At 44.3% G+C, this 26,069-nt stretch overlaps 2 protein-coding genes across 2 annotated transcripts; both read left to right on the forward strand.

Moving 5' to 3' along the window:
• Window positions 1–805: 805 nt before the first annotated feature.
• On the forward strand, window positions 806–11,337 carry LOC308150739 (inactive peptidyl-prolyl cis-trans isomerase FKBP6-like; the record flags this gene model as incomplete). The annotated part of the gene is made up of 10 exons (XM_080523539.1): window positions 806–877; window positions 1,650–1,778; window positions 3,311–3,428; window positions 5,159–5,248; window positions 6,582–6,808; window positions 8,397–8,516; window positions 9,127–9,324; window positions 9,749–9,858; window positions 9,945–10,027; window positions 11,156–11,337. The coding sequence occupies 10 exons, from the start codon at window positions 806–808 to the stop codon at window positions 11,335–11,337; spliced, it is 1,329 nt and encodes a 442-aa protein (XP_080379665.1).
• Window positions 11,338–12,819: 1,482 nt separating this feature from the next.
• LOC308150740 (inactive peptidyl-prolyl cis-trans isomerase FKBP6-like) lies at window positions 12,820–24,578 on the forward strand (the record flags this gene model as incomplete). Its single annotated transcript, XM_080523540.1, has 9 exons — window positions 12,820–12,891; window positions 14,430–14,547; window positions 15,125–15,214; window positions 21,929–22,131; window positions 22,496–22,615; window positions 23,452–23,649; window positions 24,113–24,222; window positions 24,309–24,386; window positions 24,515–24,578. The coding sequence occupies 9 exons, from the start codon at window positions 12,820–12,822 to the stop codon at window positions 24,576–24,578; spliced, it is 1,053 nt and encodes a 350-aa protein (XP_080379666.1).
• Window positions 24,579–26,069: the final 1,491 nt, after the last annotated feature.

Below are 26,069 nucleotides of genomic sequence, written 5' to 3' on the forward strand. Positions count from 1 at the left end.
TCTGCATGCAGACTGAAACACCTGGAATGACGTGTGTATCTGTATGTGTGGATACTTCTGTTGTGTTTTGACTCATTTAACTTTTTTGTTGTTCAGCGTTTGTGAAATTGTATAAAATTATCCCATGCCACAGTATCATCTTAAATATGTTTGAGTGTGTTGCACATTTGTCAGTTTTCGAGCATGGAACATCATGGACCATCATGGACCATCATGGACCATCATGGACCATCATGGACCATCATGGACCATCATGGACCATCATGGACCATCATGGACCATCATGGACCATCATGGACTATTGCCTTTGTTGTAGTTTGAACATCAGCTGGATCAGTTCTGAAAGCTACAATGGAAGCTAATAGGATTTATAATTCAGAAAAACATATCTTTTTGAAAATGTAATATATGATATTGATGTTCTCTTGTGCATATATTTTGTTTGACATTTTTATATTGCTAAAGGTATAATAAAGTAAACACACTTGACACTTTCTTTCTTTATAATTGATTATTAACCAGGATATATTAAAAACACAAAGGGCAATGTTAGAGTAGTTTCATTGATATCATTAAATGATAGTAAATGTGTCATATTTCGGTTGAATGAATGAATGGTCTTTATTTGTCATTGCTATAGTACAGGTACCAAACAACGAAATTTAGGAGGGGCCTAATTGAACAACCCACATCTGAATACTGTTAGAATCTGCTTCCGGATTTAATTGAATACAGCTGAGCGGAGAGGAGCACGTGGTCTGAGCAGATTGATTGTCCGCAATTGATTAATCATCCATCAAGGAACATGTCGGGAAACGGCCTGTCGTCGAGACTCCGTCAGTTCTTACACCCCAGAGAGACCAGGGAAGGTCAGCAGGTAACTAGCCTGTTAGCGCATTACATACGTGTACTAGCCTGTTAGCGCATTACAAACATGTACTAGCCTGTTAGCGCATTACATCCATGTACTAGCCTGTTAGCGCATTACAAACATGTACTAGCCTGTTAGCGCATTACAAACATGTACTAGCCTGTTAGCCTGTTAGCGCATTACATCCGTTTCTTTTAAACCAAGTGATCTCAGCAAACTCACCATCTTACATGACTGTATTGCTGGAATAAATAATTGGATGGCACAAAACTTCCTACAGTTAAATGCAGATAAAACTGAGATACTAGTTATAGGCCCTGAGAGTATCTCGAATGAAATTCGGCGGTCCCTCGGTTCATTGGCATCCAATGTAAGTAACACCGCCAACAATCTGGGAGTCTTTTTTGATAGCCACTTGAATTTTGAATACCATGTAAAAAAGGTCACAGTCATGTTTCTACCATCTTCGAAATATCGCAAAAATCAAACCAATCCTTACTTCTCAAGACCTCGAAAAAACCATGCACGCATTTATCTCCTCACGTCTACACTACTGTAACGGACTCTACTCTATCCTCAGCCGCTCTTCTATTAACCGACTACAATTAGTACAAAACACAGCTGCCAGAATTCTCACTAACACACATCGCAGAGCTCATATAACCCCGGTTTTGGCCGCTCTTCACTGGCTAAATCCAGAATTGATTTTAAAATCCTTTTAATAACTTATAAGGCATTACACGGGCTGGCCCCTCTCTATATCTCGGAATTATTACAGGCAAAGCCCAATGTGAGATCTCTCAGGTCCTCGGACAAGGGCCTTCTGGTCATACCCTCGACCAACCTCAGAACCAAGGGTGACCGAGCTTTTGTAGTAGTGGCTCCCACACTGTGGAACGCCCTCCCAGTATCGATAAAGAATGCTCAATCTGTTAATTGTTTTAAGAACTTGTTAAAAACACACCTGTTTTGTTTGCACTTTATTTTATGACATTTTCACCTGACCCACTTCTATAGGTCATTGTTTTGTTTGATCTCTTGTTGTTTTATTGCTCTTATGCCCTTATGTGCCTTGTGTTAACTAAACATGTCCTGCTGGGTAACATGCTAACATGTCCTGTCCTGCTGGGTAACATGCTAACATGTCCTGTCCTGCTGGGTAACATGCTAACATGTCCTGCTGGGTAACATGCTAACATGTCCTGTCCTGCTGGGTAACATGCTAACATGTTCTGTCCTGCTGGGTAACATGCTAACATGTCCTGTCCTGCTGGGTAACATGCTAACATGTCCTGCTGGGTAACATGCTAACATGTCCTGTCCTGCTGGGTAACATGCTAACATGTCCTGTCCTGCTGGGTAACATGCTAACATGTCCTGCTGGGTAACATGCTAACATGTCCTGTCCTGCTGGGTAACATGCTAACATGTTCTGTCCTGCTGGGTAACATGCTAACATGTCCTGCTGGGTAACATGCTAACATGTCCTGCTGGGTAACATGCTAACATGTCCTGTCCTGCTGGGTAACATGCTAACATGTCCTGCTTGGTAACATGCTAACATGTCCTGTCCTGCTGGGTAACATGCTGTCCTGTCCTGCTGGGTAACATGCTAACATGTCCTGCTGGGTAACATGCTAACATGTCCTGCTGGGTAACATGCTAACATGTCCTGTTCTGCTGGGTAACATGCTAACATGTCCTGTCCTGCTGGGTAACATGCTAACATGTCCTGTCCTGCTGGGTAACATGCTAACATGTCCTGTCCTGCTGGGTAACATTCTAACATGTTCTGTCCTGCTGGGTAACATGCTAACATATCCTGTCCTGCTGGGTAACATGCTGTCCTGTCCTGCTGGGTAACATGCTAACATGTCCTGCTGGGTAACATGCTAACATGTCCTGCTGGGTAACATGCTAACATGTCCTGTCCTGCTGGGTAACATGCTAACATGTCCTGTCCTGCTGGGTAACATGCTAACTAACATGTCCTGTCCTGCTGGGTAACATGCTAACATGTCCTGTCCTGCTGGGTAACATGCTAACATGTCCTGTCCTGCTGGGTAACATGCTAACATGTCCTGTCCTGCTGGGTAACATGCTAACATGTCCTGTCCTGCTGGGTAACATGCTAACATGTCCTGTCCTGCTGGGTAACATGCTAACATGTCCTGTCCTGCTGGGTAACATGCTAACATGTCCTGCTGGGTAACATGCTAACATGTCCTGTCCTGCTGGGTAACATGCTAACATGTCCTGTCCTGCTGGGTAACATGCTAACATGTCCTGTCCTGCTGGGTAACATGCTAACATGTTCTGTCCTGCTGGGTAACATGCTAACATGTCCTGTCCTGCTGGGTAACATGCTAACCTGTCCTGCTGGGTAACATGCTAACCTGTTCTATCCTGCTGGGTAACATGTTGCATGCTGGGTAACAGAGCCCGTTCCAGCGCCTGGCCCAGCAGATGCAGGACGTCCTGGGAGACGGAGGTGTGCTGAAGGAGGTGGTCCAGCCTGGAGACGGCCCGCCTGTCCCCGGAGACGCCTCAGTGTCATGTAACCCTAACCCTTAATGTAGCATAACATGCTAACCCTAACCCTTAATGTAGGATAACCCTAACCCTTAATGTAGCATAACTGGTTAATGTAGGATAACTGGTTAATGTAGGATAACTGGTTAATGTAGCATAACTGGTTAATGTAGCATAACTGGTTAATGTAGGATAACTGGTTAATGTAGCATAACTGGTAAATGTAGGATAACTGTTTAATGTAGCATAACTGGTTAATGTAGAATAACTGGTTAATGTAGAATAACTGTTTAATGTAGCATAACTGGTTAATGTAGGATAACTGGTTAATGTAGCATAACTGGTTAATGTAGCATAACTGGTTAATGTAGCATAACTGGTTAATGTAGCATAACTGGTTAATGTAGCATAACTGGTTAATGTAGGATAACTGGTTAATGTAGCATAACTGGTTAATGTAGCATAACTGGTTAATGTAGCATAACTGGTTAATGTAGCATAACTGGTTAATGTAGGATAACTGGTTAATGTAGGATAACTGGTTAATGTAGGATAACTGGTTAATGTAGGATAACTGGTTAATGTAGGATAACTGGTTAATGTAGCATAACTGGTTAATGTAGAATAACTGGTTAATGTAGAATAACTGTTTAATGTAGCATAACTGGTTAATGTAGGATAACTGGTTAATGTAGCATAACTGGTTAATGTAGGATAACTGGTTAATGTAGCATAACTGGTTAATGTAGGATAACTGGTTAATGTAGAATAACTGGTTAATGTAGCATAACTGGTTAATGTAGGATAACTGGTTAATGTAGAATAACTGGTTAATGTAGCATAACTGGTTAATGTAGGATAACTGGTTAATGTAGCATAACTGGTTAATGTAGGATAACTGGTTAATGTAGCATAACTGGTTAATGTAGGATAACTGTTTAATGTAGCATAACTGGTTAATGTAGAATAACTGTTTAATGTAGGATAACTGGTTAATGTAGGATAACTGGTTAATGTAGGATAACTGGTTAATGTAGCATAACTGGTTAATGTAGGATAACTGGTTAATGTAGGATAACTGGTTAATGTAGGATAACTGGTTAATGTAGCATAACTGGTTAATGTAGCATAACTGGTTAATGTAGCATAACTGGTTAATGTAGGATAACTGGTTAATGTAAGATAACTGGTTAATGTAGGATAACTGGTTAATGTAGAATAACTGTTTAATGTAGCATAACTGGTTAATGTAGGATAACTGGTTAATGTAGCATAACTGGTTAATGTAGGATAACTGGTTAATGTAGGATAACTGGTTAATGTAGCATAACTGGTTAATGTAGCATATCTGGTTAATGTAAGATAACTGGTTAATGTAGCATAACTGGTTAATGTAGCATAACTGGTTAATGTAGGATAACTGGTTAATGTAGGATAACTGGTTAATGTAGAATAACTGGTTAATGTAGGATAACTGGTTAATGTAGGATAACTGGTTAATGTAGGAGAACTGTTTAATGTAGGAGAACTGTTTAATGTAGGAGAACTGGTTCATAACAGCCTATAGAGAGCGTTGTGGACATGATACGGGTTAGGGTTAGCGTGATGTGACTATAGGGCTGTGATCTAATCTAAGCTAAAGTTTAGTAGCAACATGTTAGGGTTAGGGTTCCTCTGACTCCCAGTGAAGGTTAGGGTTAGTGAAGGTTAGGGTGTTGATGTTCCGTAGTAACACATTCTCATATCTGTCCGTAGTCCATTTCTCTGGGTTTCTGGAATACTGTGACAGCCCCTTTGACACCACAAACCACCTGAAGTATCCTCGCTGGTTTAAGATTGGAAGAGGTAAGATACTGCTATGTACTGCTATGTACTGCTATGTCAGATGTACTGCTATGTAACCCCCAAAGAGCCATTGCTTTTTGGTCAGGCTGCATTTGCAAATAAGAATTTGTTCTTACATGTTTGCCTGGTTAAATAAAGGTTAAGTAAAGGTTAAATAAAATAAAATAAAAAATAAAAATGTACTGCTATTTCAGATGTACTGCTAGGAGTTATAGGGGTGTCATAGGGGAGTCATAGGGGTGTCATAGGGGAATCATAGGGGTGTCATCGGGGAGTTCTAGGGGTGTCATAGGGGAATCATAGGGGAATCATAGGGGAGTCATAGGGGAGTCATAGGGGAGTCATAGGGGAGTCATAGGGGAGTCATAGGGGTGTCATAGGGGTGTCATAGGGGTGTCATCGGGGAGTCATAGGGGAGTCATAGGGGAGTCATAGGGGAGTCATAGGGGTGTCATAGGGGAGTCATCGGGGAGTTATAGGGGTGTCATAGGGGAGTCATAGGGGTGTCATAGGGGAGTCATAGGGGTGTCATCGGGGAGTTCTAGGGGTGTCATAGGGGAGTCATAGGGGAGTCATAGGGGTGTCATCGGGGAGTTCTAGGGGTGTCATAGGGGAATCATAGGGGAGTCATAGGGGAGTCATAGGGGAGTCATAGGGGTGTCATAGGGGTGTCATCGGGGAGTCATAGGGGTGTCATCGGGGAGTTCTAGGGGAGTGGACTCACCTTTCTGTCTCTGGTAGCTGCCTCTTTCAATATTGCACGCCTGCAGAAACTCCACAGCTAATGTCCAACCCTGCCAAGTCCAGTCCAGGGGTTATATTATTATTTATATTATTATTATGTTTTTGTTGGGAACTTCAAACTGAACTTCACCTGGGTGTCCAGAGGTGGCAGCACCTCATACCGCCTGGAGCTGCTCATCCTAACCCTGACCTTTGACCTCATCCTCCACAGACGTGACTCTGCCAGGCCTGGAGCTGCTCATCCTAACCCTGACCTTTGACCTCATCCTCCACAGACGTGACTCTGCCAGGCCTGGAGCTGCTCATCCTAACCCTGACCTTTGACCTCCTCCACAGACGTGACCCTGCCAGGCCTGGAGCTGCTCATCCTAACCCTGACCTTTGACCTCCTCCTCCACAGACGTGACTCTGCCAGGCCTGGAGCTGCTCATCCTAACCCTGACCTTTGACCTCCTCCACAGACGTGACCCTGCCAGGCCTGGAGCTGCTCATCCTAACCCTGACCTTTGACCTCCTCCTCCACAGACGTGACCCTGCCAGGCCTGGAGCTGCTCATCCTAACCCTGACCTTTGACCTCATCCTCCACAGACACGACCCTGCCAGGCCTGGTGCTGGGCCTGCTGACCATGAAGAAAGGAGAACACTCTCTCTTCCTCCTCCGGCCCCAGTACGCCTTCGGGGAGATGGGCTGCCCCCCGCTCATCCCTCCTGCTGCCTCCGTCCTGTACGAGGTGCAGCTGCTGGACTTCCTGGACTCTGCTGAGGCTTCTCTGCTGGACTTCCTGGACTCTCACCCGTTCTTTGCTCTGAGCCCGGTAAGGACAGAGGTGTATACTCAGGGTTAGGGTTAGGGTCAGGGTTAGGGACAGAGGTGTATACTCAGGGTCAGGGTTAGGGACAGAGGTGTATACTCAGGGTTAGGGTCAGAGGTTTAGGGTCAGGGTCAGGGTTAGGGACAGAGGTGTATACTCAGGGTTAGGGTCAGGGTCAGGGTTAGGGACAGAGGTGTATACTCAGGGTTAGGGTCAGAGGTTTAGGGTCAGGGTCAGGGACAGAGGTTTATGGTTAGGGTCAGGGTTAGGGTTAGGGTCAGGGTTGGGGACAGAGGTTTAGGGTCAGGGACAGAGGTTTAGGGTTAGGGTCAGGGACAGAGGTTTAGGGTCAGGGACAGAGGTTTAGGGTCAGGGACAGAGGTTTAGGGTTAGGGTCAGGGTTAGGGACAGAGGTTTAGTAACTGGTAAGGACAGAGGTTTATAACTGGTAAGGACAGAGGTTTATAACTGGTAAGGACAGAGGTTTATAGATCAAGATGGCGTCGCGCTTAGTCGCGAGGCTCGGGGTGGCTTCCACGCTGGTGTTTTTTTGTGCTTTTAAGAATATTTGTATGTACATTTTTATTTTAATACTTATAGGGAACAGTTGTGTAAATGACCCAGGAACTCATCGTAGACTACAGGAGGAAAAAGTCCGAGATCCTGCCCCTGCTCATCGACGGAGAGAGCGTAGAGATGGTCTCAAACCTCCGTTTCCTGGGACACATCATACGGGATGACCTGGCCTGGAAGGACAACACTAAAGGCACCATCAAGAGGGCACAACAGCGGCTATACACCCTGAGATGCCTCAAGAAACAACACAGCAAGCAGGAGATGCTGGTGGCCTTCTACCACGGCGCAGTGGAGAGCATCCTCACCTTCGGCATCTCCAACTGGTACCACAGCTGCACGGCAGCGGAGAGAAACGATCTACAGAGAGTCGTGAGAACAGCACAGGGGATCACCGGCGCCACCCTCCCCTCTCTGGAGAAGCTGTACGAAACACGCTGTCTCAGGAGGGCCTCCAAGATCTCCAAGGACCCGACCCACCCTGGGCACGAACACTTTGTCAAGCTGCCCTCGAACAGGAGGTACAGGACCCCGGCCGCTAAGACAAACAGACTGAAGAACTGCTTCTACCACAGGGCCGTCAAGGCCCTGAACACAGAAAAGGCCTAAGTTCTGGGCCCAGGACAAGTCCGGACGGATTGTAATGGCAGCTAGTGCTGAGGCACAAACATGTACATTTTCAAGCCTGCAAACTGTGACACTTTAAAAAAATGTGAAAAAATACTTTCTTGTGCAATATGACAACCCTAGTTGACTATCTGTGCAGTATAGTACAGTGGATTGTGTACATAGCCTCTATTGATGTAAACCAGCTCTTTATCTTCTTGTGATTTTATGCATCTATGCTTTTTCCAAAATGTGTTTCTTTTTCCTTTCTTAAACACCAGGGGAGCCTCCCCTCCTAAATTTCGTTGTTTGGTACCTGTACTGTAACAATGACAAATAAAGTCTATCTATCTATCTATCTATCTTATAACTGGTAAGGACAGAGGTTTATAACCTGTCTCTCTCTCCTCAGGAGCAGCAGAACAGCGTGTCTCTCTCGTCCCTCCTCAGCGTCGTGGATATGGAGCGCAGCTTTGGTAACCAGTGCTTCAACCAGAGCCGCTTTCACGACGCTAAAAACCGCTACAAGCAGGTAGGAAACACCCTAATAACACCCCTATAACACCCTAATAACACCCTAATAACACCCTAATAACACCCCTATAACACCCCTATAACCCTGTTACACCCTAATAACACCCCTATAACCCTGTTACACCCTAATAACACCCATATAACCCTGTTACACCCTAATAACACCCCTATAACCCTGTTACACCCTAATAACACCCATATAACCCTGTTACACCCTAATAACACCCCTATAACCGTGTTACACCCTAATAACACCCCTATAACCGTGTTACACCCTAATAACACCCCTCTAACCCTGTTACACCCTAATAACACCCCTATAACCCTGTTACACCCTAATAACACCCTAATAACACCCCTATAACCCTGTTACACCCTAATAACACCCATATAACCCTGTTACACCCTAATAACACCCATATAACCCTGTTACACCCTAATAACCCTGTTACACCCTAATAACACCCATATAACCCTTTAAAATAAAGACCATACATTCATACACCATGTTATATCCTGTTATACCCTAATAACATCCTCCCCTCCCCTCCTCCTCCTCCCCTCCTCCTCCTCCCCCCCCCCCCCCTCCCCCCCCCCCCCCCTCCCAGGCGGTGACCCTCCTGGGTAACTGGCAGGCAGCAGATGAGGAGGAGGAGAGGAGGGTGAGAGAGATGCAGCTGCCCGTCCTGCTGAACCTGTCCCTGGTCCACCTGCGCCTGGCCCGACCCGGCAGGGCGCTGGACTACAGCCTCCGGGCCCTGGAGCTCTGCAGCACCAGCACCAAGGCCCTGTTCAGATGTGGACAGGTCAGAACAAACACCAAGGTCAGGTCAGACCAGCTGACAGGCTGAACTCTGGCCCGCCCCCTCTGTACCTGTCTGGAAGAGTGCACCTGTTCTCTGTCCGGCAGGGCGTTAACACCCTGGGTGTGTCAGCCTTGGTAGAGGGCGTTAACACCCTGGGTGTGTCGGGCTTGGTAGAGGGCGTTAACACCCTGGGTGTGTCAGGCTTGGTACAGGGAGTTAACAGCCTGGGTTAGGGTTAGCACACTACTGGAGAAGGAAACTTTACTTCTGTAAGGAAACTTTATTGGAATCGAGCAATAAGCAAAACCTTGTTGTCTTTCACCTTGTGGTTATGGTTAGGGTTAGGGTTAGGGTTGTGGTTGTGGTTAGGGTTAGGGTTGTGTGTTTATCTAACCTCCACTTACAGCAGACGGTTTGTCCTCAGGCGTACCTGGACATGAACGACTATGAGAAGGCGCGGGACTACCTCACCATGGCTCAGGCTAACAAGCCCTTCGACATCGACATCAACAAGTCTCTGAGGAAGCTCGCCATGCAAGTCTCTGTTTCTTTGCATTCATTGTTCAGGCTAGGCTAGTTCTCAGAGCTAGCTTTCTAACGATGTGTCATGCTGTCTGCAGACGCTTCCTGGACCAGGAGAAGGAGATGTTAACCAAGATGTTTGCAGACAGTCCTACAGTTTCAAATACCAGGAATAAAGAAGGTAAGTGTCTTTTTTAAGCATATCCTGTCAGGGAACCCTAACCCTAGCCTCAGGAACTAGCCTCAGGAACTAGCCTCGTGAACTAGCCTCGTGAACTAGCCTCGTGAACTAGCCTCGTGAACTAGCTTCAGGAACTAGTCTCATGAACTAGCCTCATGAACTAGCCTCAGGAACTAGCCTCAGGAACTAGCCTCAGGAACTAGCCTCAGGAACTAGCCTCATGAACTAGCCTCATGAACTAACCTCAGGAACTAGCCTCAGGAACTAGCCTCATGAACTAGCATCATGAACTAGCCTCAGGAACTAGCCTCATGAACTAGCCTCAGGAACTAGCATCATAAGTACATGGTCCTAACCCTAAAGTAATGGTCTACTTGAGACTCCTAACTAAAGAGCTCCTGGCGTAACTTGAATCAAGAACTTCTGCCACTAGTACCTCATACCTATATATACCTATATACCTATACATACCTATATATACCTATATACACCTATACATACCTATATACACCTATATACACCTATATACACCTATATACACCTATATATACCTATATATACCTATATACACCTATATACACCTATACATACCTATATACACCTATATATACCTATACATACCTATACATACCTATATATACCTATATACACCTATACATACCTATATACACCTATATACACCTATATACACCTATATATACCTATATACACCTATATACACCTATACATACCTATATACACCTATATACACCTAGATATACCTATACATACCTATATACACACCTATACATACCTATATACACACCTATATACACCTATATACACCTATATATACCTATACATACCTATATACACCTATATATACCTATATACACCTCTATATACATATATATACCTATATACACCTATATATACCTCATACAAGCCTTCATCCCTTCAGTCAGGACGTTTACTCTGCTAAGGGAAAAATCTGAAACAATGGATGATGATGATGATGGTGATGATGATGATGGTGATGATGGTGATGATGATGAAGGTGATGATGATGGTGATAATGATGGTGATGGTGATGATGATGATGATGACGAAGGTGACCCATATAGAGTTATTGTATCCTCCCTGTCTCAGCCTCTGCGGCCCCTCAGACTCAGGAGGAGAACATCTGTCGTATCTGCATGGACGCGCCCATCGACTGCGTGCTGCTGGAGTGCGGTCACATGGTCACATGCAGCAAGTGTGGCAAGCGCATGTCTGAGTGTCCCATCTGCAGGCAGTACGTGGTGCGGGCTGTGCACGTCTTCAGGTCCTGATGCATTGTGGGACACGTGGGGACATGTTGGACATGTGGGACACAGAAGACAACGGCACTGTCGCTCAGAGACGCTCACGGCTTATTTTACAGTCAAGCAAGCAAACGCACACACAAACACACACACACACACACACACTCTTACACTTTCTTAATACCATTCCAGAGCAATTACCTGTCTATCTACACATTTTTCAAAAATACTCTGTTGAATCGTCTGTTGAATCGTCTCTTAAAGTATATCAAATGTGTGACAGACTTAGGGTTTGGGTCGTAGTTAGGGTTGTAACAGAGTTAGGGTTATGGGTTAGGGTTGTAGTTAGGGTTATGGGTTAGGGTTATGGGTTAGGGTTGTAACAGAGTTAAGGTTAGGGTTGTAGTTAGGGTTATGGGTTAGGGTTGTAACAGAGTTAAGGTTAGGGTTGTAGTTAGGGTTATGGGTTAGGGTTGTAACAGAGTTAAGGTTAGGGTTGTAACAGAGTTAGGGTTATTGCTGTCAGAGGGTTAGGGTGATTTTAAGATGCAGGTGTTTTTGAATTTGGAAGACAATGTACCGTTGAGCTTTTTCTGACATGTCTGTCTTTATATTGGAAGTCTGACGACATTTACTGTATCTTTGATGCTCCACTATGTCAGTGAGTCCAAATTCTGAATCAAATGTATTGCCTTGGAGTGCTGTGTAACACCCCACCAGTTTTAGATTAGAGATTGCTTCACTAGCCTTCCCCAAGGAGAAACATGGCTCCTTATTACTATGAAGTTCAACTTTAATGGAGAGATCTGCATGCAGACTGAAACACCTGGAATGACGTGTGTATCTGTATGTGTGGATACTTCTGTTGTGTTTTGACTCATTTAACTTTTTTGTTGTTCAGCGTTTGTGAAATTGTATAAAATTATCCCATGCCACAGTATCATCTTAAATATGTTTGAGTGTGTTGCACATTTGTCAGTTTTCGAGCATGGAACATCATGGAACATCATGGACTATTGCCTTTGTTGTAGTTTGAACATCAGCTGGATCAGTTCTGAAAGCTACAATGGAAGCTAATAGGATTTATAATTCAGAAAAACATATATTTTTGAAAATGTAATATATGATATTGATGTTCTCTTGTGCATATATTTTGTTTGACATTTTTATATTGCTAAAGGTATAATAAAGTAAACACACTTGACACTTTCTTTCTTTATAATTGATTATTAACCAGGATATATTAAAACACAAAGGGCAATGTTAGAGTAGTTTCATTGATATCATTAAATGATAGTAAATGTGTCATATTTCGGTTGAATGAATGAATGGTCTTTATTTGACATTGCTATAGTACAGGTACCAAACAAGGGGGGCCTAATTGAACAACCCACATCTGAATACTGTTAGAATCTGCTTCCGGATTTAATTGAATACAGCTGAGCGGAGAGGAGCACGTGGTCTGAGCAGATTGATTGTCCGCAATTGATTAATCATCCATCAAGGAACATGTCGGGAAACGGCCTGTCGTCCAGACTCCGTCAGTTCTTACACCCCAGAGAGACCAGGGAAGGTCAGCAGGTAACTAGCCTGTTAGCGCATTACATACGTGTACTAGCCTGTTAGCGCATTACAAACATGTACTAGCCTGTTAGCGCATTACATCCATGTACTAGCCTGTTAGCCTGTTAGCGCATTACATCCATGTACTAGCCTGTTAGCCTGTTAGCGCATTACATCCGTTTCTTTTAAACCAAGTGATCTCAGCAAACTCACCATCTTACATGACTGTATTGCTGGAATAAATAATTGGATGGCACAAAACTTCCTACAGTTAAATGCAGATAAAACTGAGATACTAGTTATAGGCCCTGAGAGTACCTCGAATGAAATTCGGCGGTCCCTCGGTTCATTGGCATCCAATGTAAGTAACACCGCCAAAAATCTGGGAGTCTTTTTTGATAGCCACTTGAATTTTGAATACCATGTAAAAAAGGTCACACAGTCATGTTTCTACCATCTTCGAAATATCGCAAAAATCAAACCAATCCTTACTTCTCAAGACCTCGAAAAAATCATGCACGCATTTATCTCCTCACGTCTACACTACTGTAACGGACTCTACTCTATCCTCAGCCGCTCTTCTATTAACCGACTACAATTAGTACAAAACACAGCTGCCAGAATTCTCACTAACACACATCGCAGAGCTCATATAACCCCGGTTTTGGCCGCTCTTCACTGGCTAAATCCAGAATTGATTTTAAAATCCTTTTAATAACTTATAAGGCATTACACGGGCTGGCCCCTCTCTATATCTCGGAATTATTACAGGCAAAGCCCAATGTGAGATCTCTCAGGTCCTTCTGGTCATACCCTCGACCAACCTCAGAACCAAGGGTGACCGAGCTTTTGTAGTAGTGGCTCCCACACTGTGGAACGCCCTCCCAGTATCGATAAAGAATGCTCAATCTGTTAATTGTTTTAAGAACTTGTTAAAAACACACCTGTTTTGTTTGCACTTTATTTTATGACATTTTCACCTGACCCACTTCTATAGGTCATTGTTTTGTTTGATCTCTTGTTGTTTTATTGCTCTTATGCCCTTATGTGCCTTGTGTTAACTAAACATGCTAACATGTTACCCAGCAGGACAGGACATGTTAGCATGTTACCCAGCAGGACATGTTAGCATGTTACCCAGCAGGACAGGACATGTTAGCATGTTACCCAGCAGGACAGGACATGTTAGCATGTTACCCAGCAGGACAGGACATGTTAGCATGTTACCCAGCAGGACAGGACATGTTAGAATGCTAACATGTCCTGTCCTGCTGGGTAACATGCTAACATGTCCTGCTGGATAACATGCTAACATGTCCTGCTGGGTAACATGCTAACATGTCCTGTCCTGCTGGGTAACATGCTAACATGTCCTGTCCTGCTGGGTAACATGCTAACATGTTCTGTCCTGCTGGGTAACATGCTAACATGTTCTGTCCTGCTGGGTAACATGCTAACATGTCCTGTCCTGCTGGGTAACAAGCTAACCTGTCCTGCTGGGTAACATGCTAACCTGTTCTATCCTGCTGGGTAACATGTTGCATGCTGGGTAACAGAGCCCGTTCCAGCGCCTGGCCCAGCAGATGCAGGACGTCCTGGGAGACGGAGGTGTGCTGAAGGAGGTGGTCCAGCCTGGAGACGGCCCGCCTGTCCCCGGAGACGCCTCAGTGTCATGTAACCCTAACCCTTAATGTAGCATAACATGCTAACCCTAACCCTTAATGTAGGATAACCCTAACCCTTAATGTAGCATAACTGGTTAATGTAGGATAACTGGTTAATGTAGCATAACTGGTTAATGTAGCATAACTGGTTAATGTAGCTCAACTGGTTAATGTAGGATAACTGGTTAATGTAGCATAACTGTTTAATGTAGCATAACTGGTTAATGTAGCATAACTGGTTAATGTAGCTAACTGGTTAATGTAGAATAACTGTTTAATGTAGCATAACTGTTTAATGTAGGATAGCTGTTTAATGTAGGATAGCTGTTTAATGTAGGATAGCTGTTTAATGTAGGATAGCTGTTTAATGTAGGAGAACTGGTTCATAACAGCCTATAGAGTGCGTTGGGGACATGATACGGGTTAGGGTTAGCGTGATGTGACTATAGGGCTGTGATCTAATCTAAGCTAAAGTTTAGTAGCAACATGTTAGGGTTAGGGTTCCTCTGACTCCCAGTGAAGGTTAGGGTTAGTGAAGGTTAGGGTGTTGATGTTCCGTAGTAACACATTCTCATATCTGTCCGTAGTCCATTTCTCTGGGTTTCTGGAATACTCTGACAGCCCCTTTGACACCACAAACCACCTGAAGTATCCTCCCTTGCGCAAGATTGGAAGAGGTAAGATACTGCTATGTACTGCTATGTCAGATGTACTGCTATGTAACCCCCAAAGAGCCATTGCTTTTTGGTCAGGCTGCATTTGCAAATAAGCATTTGTTCTTACATGTTTGCCTGGTTAAATAAAGGTTAAATAAAAAAATTTAAAAAATGTACTGCTATTTCAGATGTACTGCTAGGAGTTATAGGGGTGTCATAGGGGAGTCATACTGGTGTCATAGGGGAGTCATAGGGCAGGGTTTGACGCTTACCTTTTCCCCAGGTAGCACTGCTACCATGTCAAAAAATTTAGTAGCACACCAAGAATTTCAGTAGCACAATGAAAATTCCACAATTTTCGTATGACGACAACAAATTATCATAATCATAACATATCAGAATTATCATAACCGGCTCTTGGCCGTAATAAAAATGGAGACTCACACAATGTAAAGGGGAAGTAAGAATATTCATTTATTAATAAATGATTCATGAATAAATAAATAATTAAGCCCAGGCTTTCATATAAAATTCATAAATTCTGAGCAATTAAATGCAAAGAATGTCTGTGGTCCAGCAGTCTTGATAATCTGGTCGCCTGGCCCGCTTAGAGCTATCAAGCCATCTTTCAACCGCTGGACTTGGATCACACTGCTCAAGCGGAGGCCCCTCCAAACTGATTCGCATTAGGTCTTCTGTGGTAGAAACGGCCAGCCTACTTCTGGTTGCACTTTTAATGCGGTTCTGGGCTGAAAACCCCCTCTCACATTGGGCAGCCGAGATTGGGAGCACCAACATAATTTGGACCAGTTCCAGTATGTTCTAAGGGGAGAACAATTTTCATTTTTAATTAATTTTTAACCCTCACCTCTCACTATTCAAAAACAACATACATACAATAAACATGAATGTGTTTAAGTGTTGGGCTATCTGGATCTACTTTGCCTTACTTGGTAGTCTTTCTTATAGGGGTCCTTTGTGAGGAGAACCTCCCACAGCTCAGCATAGCTTTTGTCGCTGAAGTTCTCGCTTACGAGTACTTTCAGCCCTTCCCATTCCTGTTGCAGGGCAGGAATATCACACCCCGCTCTGAAGGATAGAAGAGAGCAATTGGGTTAGCACATATGCAACTAGTGTCTCACGTCTGTCAATGCAATGTCTTAAAATGCATTCTTACCCTGTCAGAGGCTCATGGAAATGCCTTGCCAGATCTGCAACGCTCTCATTTCCATAAGTGAGTAGGCTGGCTTGGTCTTTTGGCCAGGCATCAGGGTTGAAGACTTTGAAAGAGTCCAGCGTAGACTTGACGCCCTCATCTGACACCAAACTACCAAACCTAAAAAAGAAGATTTATTGCGATGTCAACACAATCGATTTGTGATTTACCTTGGTCTGATGCTTTTAAAAACAAAAGAGAGCACAGAGCTCCTTTAGTGTTTGTTGCCCATACCTCGCTTTGATAGCATCCATGCTGATGTCAATGGCAGCATCCACATGTCGCTTCAGCTGTGGATGTGTGAGGCCGTTCATGTTCCCCTTCAGGGTCATTCCCTTCAAAAGACACACACACACACACACACAAAATCTTGGTTGTGACCATAGCAGTATTTCATCCTCAAACTCTCTCAACCCTGCATAATCCTCAAGATGATCAATGTTAAACCCTGACATCACAAACACTGACTTATCCTAAACTAACCTGGAATCTCATCTCATTTCCCTGCTGCTGTGCGAATGTGGCCAGGATTCTCTCAAACAAGCCACCTTCCTTTGGCTGTGTCTTGAGTGCCTGAAGCTTGGTTAACGTTTTTCTTATTTCTGAAGTGGCTGTGGGGAGGATTAAACTGTTCCTCTCCAGTGTGAGGCTGAGGCTGGCTAGCAGGCCAAACAGGTCACAGAGAAAGTGGCAGCATACACAGAAAAGTGTAGTATCCATTTCCTTCTTTATCTGTTGAGTAGTTGAGTAAATGGATACGATAAAAAATGGTTAGCTGTTGAAAATAAACTTAACCATCTAACAACTTGATGACAGTAGTGTTTGCGTTTTTAACCTATTCTTTAAAGCCTAACTTTAGTTTATTTATTCATAGTGGTCAACACAAGAAAACTGACCTTTTTGGCCCGTCCTTGCACTTCCACAGAAGTGGACTGTGAGGCTGCCAGATGCTCCATATGTTGGAGAACCACAGAGTATTGATCAGGATCACTGGCAAGGTCCTTCCCCTCTCCATACTGCAGGAATACCTTCAGCGCCCGGTGAATGTGGGGGATCCACCGAGTTCCCTTAATAATAATTATTATTATTAAGTGTTTTACAGGGTAAAACATCTGAATCATGTCCATAACAAAACAACATTCCAGATAAGTATTAAATACAACACCTTGACACTGCTGGGATTGTGGACATCCACTCCAAGCTCCTGTCCAAGAGCACAGAGCTCTCGTTTAGATTTTCCACTGTAGTGGTAGGTCTTCCAGATGAGGTGCAGGAGATCATAGACTATCGACACCTTTGGCTCTGTCTTCTGTAGAGTGAGTATGGCAAGCTCCAATCTGTGTAAGAAGCAGACATATTCTTCCAACACAAGAGACTCAAACAAATGTGTTGCCACTTAATTAAAAATGTTTTCAAGGTTAAGAGTATGGAGATTGTAATGCAACTATGAATGGTTGTGTTCATGAGTATTTATTTAAAGTGTAGTATTTATTAAGTGTATAGTATTTATAGTGTACAGTATTTATGTATATGGTAGTGTTATCATAGGCTTATTTATTTAGTGCATAGTATTTATAGTTTACAGTAGGTAGTAATTATTTATGTATAGTGTAGCGTTATGCATTTACACTCACCTGTGTGGCATACAATGGATGGGTATGATGTGAGGCCCTGCCTCTCGCTGAAGATGGGCTATCACCCCCCCCTGCCTGCCCATGTTCACTGCGGCCCCATCAGCACCAAACGACACACACTTCTGCATCCATGCTGCTCCATCACCTTCACAAACAGCTGCAAAGGCAGCCTTTGTGGCCTTCAGAACCCCTTTACAGAAAAAAACACAATTAGAAAAACACAATAGTCTCCAAAACCAAATAGACTAATTACAACTTACATAAATTAAGACTATTAAAAAAAAACTTACCAATGGCATGGGCATGTTCGAGGGCTTGTCCCACCAGAAGGTTCACAGGCTTCCCGTTGTCAAGAAGACGTACATATACAATCTCACACTCTGTGTTCGTGATGTCCATGTCCCCGTCTATCAGTACGGCGAGATAGTGTGCGGAATTGATCTTCACAGCAAGGTCTTCTCTCATGGCATCCGCTATCTGCCCGATCATGTCAGCGCATCGTTTGTCATTACTATAGGTTGGATTTAATTCAACGCCATTTTTCTTGTGAAGGGCGAATAATTTGTGGAATTTAATAAATGGGATCTCTTCTTTTGCCACGTAGTAAGCGATGTTAAACTTTAACTTGAGCTGTCTTTTAATTTCCTCACTGGAGCTAGCCTTCTGGCGTCCAACAGCTTTCTCAAGGGGCTTGTTCTGAGCTGACATGAAAGCTTCCCTGCATTTCACATGTTTGCGAGACAGACCATGTTTTTTCACTGTGTCGCGTTTCAGCTGTGCGTCTCCTGACACAAACACGGTCTTTCCAGCTAACTTCATGTGGGCGACACACCACTTGCAATACATCTTCCCTTCCTTCAGCAACAGCCACGGGAAAGATGTTTGCCACTCGGCACTGTACCTGTAGACAGGGCCGCTTGGGAGATATGCGAGGCCCTGTGCGAAGTCAGATTTGCGAGGCCTTTTATAATGATGTAGGCTACTGTTATAACCGCGCGACACGCACGCACCGATATATTGCAAGAAATGCGCTCACATGCTGTGCTGATAGACAATAGCATATCTACTTATTTAGATAGTTTACAACCATGTTTGTTTCATTTCAAACCTTTTATACTCGTAAAGGATTAGGATTTAGGATAAAGCAGTCATCATACCCAACATTAAATACGCACAAGCCATTATTGAATGGAATGGAATGGAATGGAATGGAATGGAATGGACTTTATTTGTCATTGCTACAGTACAGGTACCAAACAACGAAATTTAGGAGGGGTGGCTCCCCCGGTTTTAGGAAAGGGAAAAAAAACACATTTTAGAAAAAGCATAAATGCATAAAATCACAAGAAGGTAAGGAGCTGGTTTACATCAATAAAGGCTATGTACACAATCCACTGTACTATACTGCACAGATAGTCAACTAGGGTTGTCATATTGCACAAAGAGTATTTTTTCACATTATTTTAAAGTGTCACAGTTTGCAGGCTTGAAAATGTACATGTTTGTGCCTCAGCACTAGCTGCCATACAATCCGTCCGGACTGTCCTGGGCCCAGAACTTAGGCCTTTTCTGTGTTCAGGGCCTTGACGGCCCTGTGGTAGAAGCAGTCCTTCAGTCTGTTTGTCTTAGCGGCCGGGGTCCTGTACCTCCTGTTCGAGGGCAGCTTGACAAAGTGTACGTGCCCAGGGTGGGTCGGGTCCCTGGAGATCTTGGAGGCCCTCCTGAGACAGCGTGTGTTGTACAGCTCCTCCAGAGAGGGGAGGGGGGCGCCGGTGATCTTCTGTGCTGTTCTCACGACTCTCTGTAGCGCGTTTCTCCTGGCATGAATAGAGATGTTACTCACCACCATGTAGGCCTATCCTTTATGTTGAAAAGCTTACAGCAAAAGCAAAAAGACATGTCCCGTTTTTGAGAGTACACAAGCCACTTTCTTTCTATTTTTTCCCCATTTGGTAGTTTTCTGAGAAATAAAGTTTCACTAAAGTTCCTGTTCTCATTATTTTTAGGATAACTAAATCCAGGTTTCATCTTTGGGGGACCTCTTCTAATGATCACTTCTGTAACTGTAGAGATATGTACCGGCCAATTTACCAGGATCATCATACATGACATATCTAACACCGTAGGCTCGTCTTGCGTTCCATCACTCTCAGCCCTGCTGCTGCTCTGAGTAGCTCCATCTTCCGCCTCCGTATCCTCTACTTCGCCACTCCTGACCATCATCACCTGGGGCTGGGCAGCCCCACTGCTGCCGGTGTAGCAGTTGTCCTCCTCCACCTCAGAGACATCATCTTTGCCTCTCAGGGGGGGCTGTGCCGTGCTACTACTAGCATTGCTAGTGCTAGCAGTAACGTTAGCTTCTTCGGTGCTAACGGGAGCCTCACTTGTTTTTAGAAATGTTTCGAACGAACCTCTAAGCGAGGCCCTGAAGCCTTCCTGTCTTTTATTTGTATTTCTTTTTTCAGCACCCGATTAACATTTTCTTCCTCGGTCTCGTTCCCTCTGCATTTTGGCCGTTGCACTAAGCAGTCACTATGCACAACAAGTGTCAACGCGCGCCCAAAAATTATTTTCACGTTTCACGTAAGGTGTCATAGGGGGAAATTACTTTTTTCTGTTGCTAAGAATCTCCCTGTCCTACAGGTATGCTAGATTTTAGATGTATGATTGACTATGATTATCACGTGTGAACATTTAGAAATGTATTAAAGGCAAAAATAATAATATGGTCCCTTGCCTGGCGCTTTGGAGTTTTATTTTTTTATTTTTTACCCTGCCTCACGCGAGGCCCTGTGCCACCGCCCCAGCTAGCCCCCCCTTAAAGCGGCCCTGCCTGTAGACCTTTGTCACTTTTGTCAGACCAGACTTCGCGTTGGCAGTGGCACCCCCATTATCACCGCGCGGATAATGACCTTCCCCCTCCCCTGACACACTTTCTGACCGGGCGCTCTCATCCTCGCTTTCCCCGTCTCTGTCTTCTTCGTCCCTCTCGTCTCCAGCTGTAATGTTGACTCCACTACCCCCCTCTACCTCCTCTCTGTCTGGAACGCTGCTAACATTAGCCTTCTTGCTAAAGTATGCCGTAATCGGATTCATTTTAACAGCGGTCTTTTTCTGACAGGATTTTCAAATGTAAATGCGCGCTTGTTGTGCTTGCGGGTCACGTGTCTGTCACGTTTAGATGCGCTGTGATCTTATTAACGAACATAAGATTGACTGCGCATGACAGTAGTTCAGTTTTTTTTTTTTTTTGTCGCACTGGTGCGATTGAATGTATTTCAAGTCGCACAGAAATATATTCACTCGCAAATGCGACCAAAACAGTCGCACTGTCGAACCCTGCATAGGGGTGTCATAGGGGTGTCATAGGGGAATCATAGGGGTGTCATAGGGGTGTCATAGGGGTGTCATAGGGGTGTCATAGGGGTGTCATAGGGGTGTCATCGGGGAGTCATAGGGGAGTGGACTCACCTTTCTGTCTCTGGTAGCTGCCTCTTCCAATATTGCACGCCTGCAGAAACTCCACAGCTAATGTCCAACCCTGCCAAGTCCAGTCCAGGGGTTATATTATTATTTATATTATTATTATGTTTTTGTTGGGAACTTCAAACTGAACTTCACCTGGGTGTCCAGAGGTGGCAGCACCTCATACCGCCTGGAGCTGCTCATCCTAACCCTGACCTTTGACCTCATCCTCCACAGACGTGACTCTGCCAGGCCTGGAGCTGCTCATCCTAACCCTGACCTTTGACCTCCACAGACGTGACCCTGCCAGGCCTGGAGCTGCTCATCCTAACCCTGACCTTTGACCTCCTCCACAGACGTGACCCTGCCAGGCCTGGAGCTGCTCATCCTAACCCTGACCTTTGACCTCATCCTCCACAGACATGACCCTGCCAGGCCTGGAGCTGGGCCTGCTGACCATGAAGAAAGGAGAACACTCTCTCTTCCTCCTCCGGCCCCAGTACGCCTTCGGGGAGATGGGCTGCCCCCCGCTCATCCCTCCTGCTGCCTCCGTCCTGTACGAGGTGCAGCTGCTGGACTTCCTGGACTCTGCTGAGGTGGACCGGTTCTTTGCTCTGAGCCCGGTAAGGACAGAGGTGTATACTCAGGGTTAGGGTCAGAGGTTTAGGGTCAGGGTCAGGGTTAGGGACAGAGGTTTATACTCAGGGTCAGGGTTAGGGTTAGGGTCAGGGTTGGGGACAGAGGTTTAGGGTCAGGGACAGAGGTTTAGGGTCAGGGTCAGGGACAGAGGTTTAGGGTTAGGGTCAGGGACAGAGGTTTAGGGTCAGGGACAGAGGTTTAGGGTTAGGGTCAGGGTTAGGGACAGAGGTTTAGTAACTGGTAAGGACAGAGGTTTATAACTGGTAAGGACAGAGGTTTATAACTGGTAAGGACAGAGGTTTATAACTGGTAAGGACAGAGGTTTATAACCTGTCTCTCTCTCCTCAGGAGCAGCAGAACAGCGTGTCTCTCTCGTCCCTCCTCAGCGTCGTGGATATGGAGCGCAGCTTTGGTAACCGGTGCTTCAACCAGAGCCGCTTCCACGACGCTAAAAACCGCTACAAGCAGGTAGGAAACACCCTAATAACACCCCTATAACACCCTAATAACACCCCTATAACCCTGTTACACCCTAATAACACCCTAATAACACCCCTATAACACCCCTATAACACCCCTATAACCCTGTTACACCCTAATAACACCCATATAACACTGTTACACCCTAATAACACCCCTATAACCCTGTTACACCCTAATAACACCCTAATAACACCCCTATAACCCTGTTACACCCTAATAACACCCATACAACACTGTTACACCCTAATAACACCCCTATAACCCTGTTACTCCCTAATAACACCCTAATAACCCTGTTACACCCTTATAACACCCCTATAACCCTGTTACACCCTAATAACACCATAATAACACCCTAATAACCGTGTTACACCATAATAACACCCTAATAACACCCCTATAACCCTGTTACACCATAATAACACCCTAATAATACCCCTATAACCCTGTTACACCCTAATAACACCACTATAACCCTGTTACACCCATATAACCCTGTTACACCCTAATAACACCCTAGTAACACCACTATAACCCTGTTACACCTAATAACACCCATATAACCCTGTTACACCCTAATAACACCCTAATAACCCTGTTACACCCTAATAACACCCATATAACCCTGTTACACCCTAATAACACCCCTATAACCCTGTTACACCCTAATAACCCTGTTACACCCTAATAACACCCATATAACCCTTTAAAATAAAGACCATTCATTCATACACCATGTTATATCCTGTTATACCCTAATAACATCCTCCCCTCCCCTCCTCCTCCTCCCCTCCTCCTCCTCCCCCCCCCCCCCCTCCCAGGTGGTGACCCTCCTGGGTAACTGGCAGGCAGCAGATGAGGAAGAGGAGAGGAGGGTGAGAGAGATGCAGCTGCCCGTCCTGCTGAACCTGTCCCTGGTCCACCTGCGCCTGGCCCGACCCGGCAGGGCGCTGGACTACAGCCTCCGGGCCCTGGAGCTCTGCAGCACCAGCACCAAGGCCCTGTTCAGATGTGGACAGGTCAGAACAAACACCAAGGCCCTGTTCAGATGTGGACCGGTCAGAACAAACACCAAGGTCAGGTCAGACCAGCTGACAGGCTGAACTCTGGCCCGCCCCCTCTGTACCTGTCTGGAAGAGTGCACCTGTTCTCTGTCCGGCAGGGCGTTAACACCCTGGGTGTGTCAGCCTTGGTAGAGGGCGTTAACACCCTGGGTGTGTCAGCCTTGGTAGAGGGCGTTAACACCCTGGGTGTGTCAGGCTTGGTACAGGGAGTTAACAGCCTGGGTTAGGGTTAGCACACTACTGGAGAAGGAAACTTTACTTCTGTAAGGAAACTTTATTGGAATCGAGCAATAAGCAAAACCTTGTTGTCTTTCACCTTGTGGTTATGGTTAGGGTTAGGGTTAGGGTTAGGGTTGTGGTTAGGGTTAGGGTTGTGTGTTTATCTAACCTCCACTTACAGCAGACGGTTTGTCCTCAGGCGTACCTGGACATGAACGACTATGAGAAGGCGCGGGACTACCTCACCATGGCTCAGGCTAACAAGCCCTTCGACATCGACATCAACAACTCTCTGAGGAAGCTCGCCATGCAAGTCTCTGTTTCTTTGCATTCATTGTTCAGGCTAGGCTAGTTCTCAGAGCTAGCTCTCTAACGATGTGTCATGCTGTCTGCAGACGCTACCAGGCCTTCCTGGACCAGGAGAAGGAGATGTGCTCCAAGATGTTTGCAGACCTGAACAGCCCAGTGAGGAAGTGAAGGTAAGCCTTAGTGTGGTGAGTGTGGAACCCTTTGCTGCTGTTGATGGTCATGCATGCATTCATAATATGCTGCACAGCAATTTGCAAGTTCCCTGTAGTTGTTATGTCTGTGCCGACCACAGGAGGGCGCTCTATGAGCAGATCCCAGAGCAGTGGTTCATGTTGCCACAGAAGCGTCCATACTAAACACTCTGCGATGGAGACCTGTGTTGCTCTTATACCCTAACCCTAACCCCATCATAACACTATCATAATACTATCATAACCCTATCATAACCCTATCATAACCCTACCATAACACTATCATAATACTATCATAATACTATCATTAGTGTTGTTCCGATACCATTTTTTGATCCCGATACCTGACCGTGCAGACCGTGCAGTACTTGCCGATACCGAGTACCGATCCGATACCACGGCGTTTGAAAAAACAAAACAAAAAAACATGTTTTTTGAGCCGCATACTCGCCTCGATGTAAAATTATTGCTAACACTTAGTCTGGCACTGCTCAAAACCTTTGTAAAACTCGTAAAGTTTTTGTAAAACTTAAGTAAAAAAAAAAAAAAAAAAATACGTTTTTGTAAAGTACTCGCCGATACCGATACCAGCATTTTTGTGCGTATCGGTGGCCATGCCGATACTAGTATCGGTATCGGAACAACACTAACTATCATAATACTATCATAACACTATCATAACACTATCATAACCCTATCATAATACTATCATAACACTATCATAATACTATCATAACACTATCATAACACTATCATAATACTATCATAACACTATCATAACCCTATCATAATACTATCATAACACTATCATAACACTATCATAATACTATCATAACACTATCATAACACTATCATAATACTATCATAACCATATCATAACTCTATCATAACACTATCATAACACTATCATAACACTATCATAACACTATCATAACACTATCATAACACTATCATAATACTATCATAACACTATCATAACACTATCATAACACTATCATAACACTATCATAATACTATCATAACACTATCATAACACTATCATAACACTATCATAATACTATCATAACACTATCATAACACTATCATAACACTATCATAACACTATCATAATACTATCATAACACTATCATAATACTATCATAACCCTATCATAACCCTATCATAATACTATCCACCCAGTCTAACCCTAACCCTAGTATATGTTTATGTTCATCATAGTCTCAGTGGGAATATCAGATTATTTAGTTTAAGGGAAATATTTAATGTATGATTAACTATGTACAGTAGATACATTTGCTTTAAGAATATTCAGTACAACTAGTAGTATGTTAGAGCATGTAGCACTACTATACTATAGCATACTATATACTACTGTATATATATATATATTAGAGCATATCACTAGTCTATATGTTACGGTACATGTGGGAAAACGGTACATGTGGGAAAACTAGGGTTAGGTGCTACGTCGACTTGGTACATGCTGGCATGTCTAACCCTAACCTTAACCCTAACATTAACCCTAGCACCCTAGCACCTAACCCTAACCCTAGTTTTCCCACATGTACCGTCTTCCCACATGTACCGTAACATATATATTAGAGCATATCACTAGTATTCTAGTAGTCTATATATTAGAGCATATCACTAGTCTAT

Source organism: Nansenia antarctica (genome assembly GCF_963989245.1).
Source record: "Nansenia antarctica genome assembly, chromosome: 2".
Lineage (NCBI taxonomy): Eukaryota > Metazoa > Chordata > Actinopteri > Argentiniformes > Microstomatidae > Nansenia > Nansenia antarctica.